This window comes from Triticum urartu, chromosome 5, assembly GCF_003073215.2.
Source record: "Triticum urartu cultivar G1812 chromosome 5, Tu2.1, whole genome shotgun sequence".
Classification (NCBI taxonomy): Eukaryota; Viridiplantae; Streptophyta; class Magnoliopsida; order Poales; family Poaceae; genus Triticum; species Triticum urartu.
Window position 1 is genome coordinate 83,575,456 of NC_053026.1, and position 5,550 is coordinate 83,581,005.

Genomic DNA, 5,550 nt, shown 5'->3' on the forward strand with positions numbered 1-5,550 from the left:
TGCATGACATGTATTTATATACTACTATAGTCTCTATTTTATATATTTTCCTTAATGAAGCCCATTAATTATAGCTTGCGTCGGGAAAAAAATTAATGTAGATGCTTCAAACTACTTTTTTTATGATCCGTATTCATATATCACCATAGTTGTTTTGGGTCGCTGACATCCCTCCTTTTTTAGAGGACGAGATCACAAAATTGGGATCAGGGGGGCGGGTACAAAATTCAAATTTCAAATGTTGGAAGGGGCGCAAGTTACTCGATTACTTTCCTCTCCAAGGCTCCAACGGTCCACATCTTCTGTTAATCACCCGCGATAACAGCGGGGATCACCAAAATCTCGTGCCTTCAGCCAAACTCCTCGCCCCAATCGCCGCGCTAAAAGCCGTTGAGCGACCGCCGACGAGCCATTTCGACGCGCTCACTCGGCCGCCAACTTCACCGACGGTGAAAGCCACTGCCGCCAGGATATTTTGCTGCATTCCGCCGCTCCCGGATGGCTGGATCGATGGGGTTCCGGATCCACGTCGGGCGACCACGCCTCCGGATACTGTGGCCTCGTTCGGGCTCCTCGGCTCCTCGGGGGTCCCCGTCCGGTAGAGCTCTTCCTGCCCAGTATCCTGTGTGCGGAAGGATGGGGTCGGCGCGGGACGCTGTGGAGATCAGCTCCGACGAGGAGGACTCTCGCCCCGCCCCCGTGGCAAGGGAGTTGCCTTGCGATGATGCTGTGTTGAAGAAGGGCGAGTCGGACGACGCCGGTGTTGCCACGGATGACGACGACTGCGTGGTTCTAGATGGCGACCCTGATGGGGCGGTTGCTGTTGTGGGACGGAAGGGGGCTGCGGGGAACGATGTCAGCTCCGATGAACTGCAGATAGTTGCAGAGAAAGGCCAGGTATTTTGTTTCTAACGTTATGAACTGCGGGCATGTGTATGTGATTTCGTAGTCGACTTGCGAAGGTGATTCAAATTTCAAATAGAAAAGAGCATACAGAAATGTATTTGTATGAAATTGATACGCAATTTCCTTAAATGAAATCTATTGTATGTTCAGTCACTGCTGCAGAAGCAGAACACGACTTCTGAATTCAGATAATGTGCAAGCTGTTAAGGATGCATCATTCAACTTGTAGCATAGTGTCCATAGTTTTAAATAGCCGGCTATAGCCTTTTCAGCAGGGTGCCGCTAAATGGTCGCCTTCACAAATAGCCCACTATAGCTGATTTGGAGGCCCGCCGCTATTTTTCGTAGCCCGCTATTTAAAACATTAGTGTCTGCCGTTGCATCCTTAGACCACCGGACTTTAGCTGTTTATTTTTCCTTTTATTTGCATTCTGTATTGATAGTCAGCCATACCCAACTTGATTGTGGGTTCATGGTCACTGCTGGTGCTATTTGGGCTTGTTTCTTCTAGTACAAAATGATGCCAATTATGATGTGTGTTCAAGAGAAGAGAAAAATTGTTAGATCGAAGTTGTTTGCTTGAGTGCATATATGGATACATTACATTCTTCGATGTCTACCTGCTCGTATGGTCTATGAATATCTGTGTTTTTTTAATTGATGTCTAACAAAGACAATTTGAGTTTTTGGAGTTCCTAGGAAGACCCTGCAATACTACTGTGAAGCTGCACTAGCATTAATTCGTTATTGGATGTATCTCTCCAGGTAGCATGCAGGGACTTCCCTCACTCGCGCCATTTATGTTCTAACTTTCCCTTCGGCACTACTTCTCATGAGAAGCATTGTACCATGGTGAGTTACAAGCTTTCTCACTCTCTGATCGTGTTGGCAATGTGCTACAATGCGAATTCATTGTTGTTTTCCAAATGCAGTGCTACTGTTTTGTATGTGACGTCCGAGCTCCGTGCGATTATTGGGGTACAGGTCTCTCGATTGATGATCATTGTCATGCTACTGATAAGGAAACTAGGTGGAAAACACTGAGGCTTGCGTTCAAGTGCAAAGGGCTTCGAGCATCTAATCCAGAAAAGGAAAATGCCATGTACCCAGCAATGGCGTCAGTCAGCGGCCTTTCTCTTGGCAATCGGAGTCCTCTTCAGAATGTTGTGAACCAAAACAGGCAAATACATGCTTCAGTTAGAACCGCACCGAATGTAGCCCCAGCTGTCAGTGCACCAAGAGCATTCCCTGTGGCAAGAGCTGAAGGTAGCACAAGCAATGCTCAAACTTCTCAAGTTACTTATCCTGTAGCGACAACTGTCAGTGCACCAAGAGGAATCCCTACGACGAGAGCTGAAGGTAGCACAAGCAATGCTCACACTTCTCAAGCTACTCACCATGTAGCGCCAACCGTTGGTGCACCAAGAGTGTACCGTGCGACAAGAGCTGAAGGTAGTAGAATCAATGCTCACACTTCTCAAGTTTCTTATCCTGTAGCGCCAACTGTCAGTGTACCAAGGCCACACCCTGCGGCAAGAACTGGAAGAGGTTCAAACAACGCTCACACTTCTCAAGTTACTTATCCTGTAGCTGCTCCAACTGTCAGTGCACCAAGGCCACAGCCTGTGGCAAGAACTGGAATAGGTTTAAACAATGCTCACAATGCACAAATTACTCACCCTGTACAACCAACTGTCAGTGCACCAAGAGCTTACCCTGCGGCAATAGCTGAAAGAGGCAATGCTCAAACCGCTCAACTTACTTACCCGGCCACTGCCAGCCACCACCTGCCGGAGCCCGAGCCTGACCAGTATGAAGAGTACTGGGAGGACACACCAGAGGAATATGCATCAGAGGGATCCACAGTGTATGTTGGGAACCTACCCTACCACATTGACGACGACTCTCTCGCACTGAATTTCCAGCATGCCGGAGTCGTTGTTTTCTCGGAGGTGAGCCTTTTTAGCTCTTCATCATCCTTATCCGTTCTATGATATATGAAAAATATGCCCCAAATCCATCACTGGCATGAATGGACTGTTTGTTTGGCAATCTGTTTCATCAGTACAGTTTTTTTTAGAGAATTTCATCAGTGCTGCTGAGATGCAGCTAGCAGGATATATATTTCTTTCTCTCCTTGTTCTAAAATGCAGATGTTTGCAGGTCATTTACGATGACAAAACAGGCCAGAGCTGTGGATTTGGGTATGTCACCATGAGTACTGTTCAGGAGGCTGAGAAGGCTGTTAGAATGTACCATGGATATGTGAGTATTTTCTGTAGCTTCATGGGGAGCTGGTTTATACTTCAATACGAGCCAACTTAATCGGTCCCTTCATTCTGTTAACCCTGTTTACTAGCTTATTGATTCATGGTTGGTATGAAGTATGTACACCAGAGTGATCTTTAATCTATTTCATTTCTGGTAGCTTTTAGAAATGTCTGATGTGTAGTTCAGTTCATATGCTAAAGGCAGGCTGTAGAAACCTTATGCTTTGGGCTTCGCTGATTAACTTTTCATGTGGACATTACAGGTGATATATAGCAGTGTCAGACCTCTGACGGTATATATCACAGCTCCCCGTCAATCTGGGTCTCCGTTCGAAATCTTTGTGTGCAATCTGCCGTGGCAAGTGGACGACTCGTGGTTGGAGAAGCTGTTCAGCGCGCACGGCGAAGTGGTTGATGCTAGAGTAGTCTACTATGAGCGCAGAGGAGGGACCAGGCGTTCAAGGGGATTTGGTTTTGTCACAATGGCGACGGAGGAGCAATCGTACTACGCGATCAATTCTCTCAACAAGCAGGTCAGTGTAACAACTGGTTGGTTTCAGTGTCAGCTCAGAAATCTGGTTTTCACTTTGAATTTCTGCAGGTTCTGGAGGGACGTACCCTGCGAGTGAAGGTTTCGAGGGAGAGTCCACAGCAAGGCTATTGAAGATATATGTGGCACGGCTGATACTGCTCAAGGCCTCCTCCGAAATGCATGAATTGGAAACCACAGTTTAGGGAAAATACAGGAACTACAGTGACATGCCTTGTGCAATGATACAGGAAAGTGAACTGCATGAATTTTTCGTATTGTTCATCTAGGAAGTTTTATAAGAACTCCGCAGGTGTTTGCACAGAGAAGTGCCCAAGCTTCGATGAGATTGAGACCTCATGTTTGTTCTCCACAACATCCATGAGATTGAGACCGCAGTTGTAAAAGAAATTCAGAGGTTTCAAATCGTTCAGCTTTTCCTCCATTTTTCCTCGTATTCAAACTGTTTTCATATCTGGCTACTTCACAGACCTCAATTTGTGCAACAACTCAGTTGTTTTGTGCCGACGAGGGCGCCCAAAAATTGAAAAAACGCCAAAATTGTACTCCCTCCGTTCGGAATTACTTGTCTCGGATATGGATGTATCTAGAACTAGTTCTAGATACATCCATATCCGAGACAAGTAATTCCGAACGGAGGGAGTATCTTTGTCACGCGCTGAAACTTAGGTGGCCCCCTAGCTGGTTTCTATGATCTATAGCAAAGGGACTAACTTTTGCTCTAACTGATCCCAAAGATGCTATTTCTGGAAGATGATTTTCCACCCCTCAATTTTTGAGGAACAAGTATTGGCAAAAAAAATTGAGGAGAAAAGTATTGGCAATATTAAGGACAGTTTCATAGCTTAAAGCATCTACAGCCGCAAACACTAAATCCGACCCCTCAAATGCCCGCAGATGTGCCCGGATGAATCCACGGGCAGTGACCGGGGACCCCTCATTTGTCTGCTCCCACACCCATGTCCCTCATATCTGAACCCCCAAATCCATGCAACCCATGCAATGCTACGTAGATGAACACGATGAACACACTTAATAGCAACAATCAGACTAAATCCCTCCGATACAAAAGCATCATAGTTCATCGTCGGACAAAAGGATCAAAGTTTGATGTTGGACAGTGCAAATTCATACTAAAAACTACAAAAAACATGGATAAAACTAAGAAGGGCGGAGGAAATCACCATTTCCTTGCCGTTCCTTTCCCCTTGCGGTCGCCGGTGCGATTGTGCCCATCCTTGTAGGCGTTGGCATCCGTTACGTTCGAGTCGTTGTCGAAGCACATTTGGCCCATCGGCCTTGGGAGCAAGCTGTCCTACTCCTTCGCATCCTGGGCCGCCTTCGCCTTGGCCACCGCCTCCTTAGATGCCTCGTGCTTCGGTAGCTTGTTAGCGAGCTGAAGCACTTTGGCATTCTTGCGACGGAGTCGCCGCACATCCGCCCCTGCCGTCGTAAGGAAGCGGCGGAGAACCGACATGAGGAGCACATCCTTGGGATCCACCGGCGCGCGACCAACGCCCCATCCATTGCGGCCCTCTACCTCACCCGCTGTCGCTCGCGGCAGGCTGCCCGTGCCTCATTCGGTCGTCCTTGTCCGCGTCGGCGCCGGCGCGGGCACGAGGACCCATCGGTGGCTGGTTACCCCATCCGGAGCAGATTGAGCTTGCAATGGGGGGCGGCGTACCTGGACAGGCTGGAGCGATCGAAGTTGTGTGACAGGTGGGAGGGCCCGACGATGTCGCTGGCACTGCGTCGATGGGTGACGGTCGTTGCGGAACCGAAGTTGCCGTTGCCGCCTGGGTCCAACCGCGACCACCTCAAAGC

The 5,550-nt window shown here is 48.1% G+C and overlaps 1 protein-coding gene across 1 annotated transcript; it reads left to right on the forward strand.

Annotated features, from left to right (window-relative positions):
- The first annotated feature begins 244 nt into the window (after positions 1 to 244).
- On the forward strand, positions 245 to 4,194 carry LOC125555700. Its single transcript, XM_048718565.1, has 6 exons — positions 245 to 897; positions 1,672 to 1,758; positions 1,839 to 2,858; positions 3,070 to 3,171; positions 3,440 to 3,709; positions 3,778 to 4,194. Exons 1-6 carry the CDS (start codon positions 499 to 501, stop codon positions 3,838 to 3,840), a joined length of 1,941 nt encoding a protein of 646 aa, XP_048574522.1. The 5' UTR covers positions 245 to 498; the 3' UTR covers positions 3,841 to 4,194.
- The last annotated feature ends 1,356 nt before the right edge of the window (positions 4,195 to 5,550 follow it).

What these genes read in the sequence shown, in the direction of transcription:
- LOC125555700 (XM_048718565.1), top strand. Translation starts at nt 499, where the DNA reads ATGGCTGGATCGATGGGGTTCCGGATCCACGTCGGGCGACCACGCCTC. An exon ending in GAGTCGTTGTTTTCTCGGAG is followed by an intron (nt 2,859 to 3,069) that starts GTGAGCCTTTTT and finishes AGATGTTTGCAG; the next exon opens with GTCATTTACGATGACAAAAC. An exon ending in TTAGAATGTACCATGGATAT is followed by an intron (nt 3,172 to 3,439) that starts GTGAGTATTTTC and finishes TGGACATTACAG; the next exon opens with GTGATATATAGCAGTGTCAG.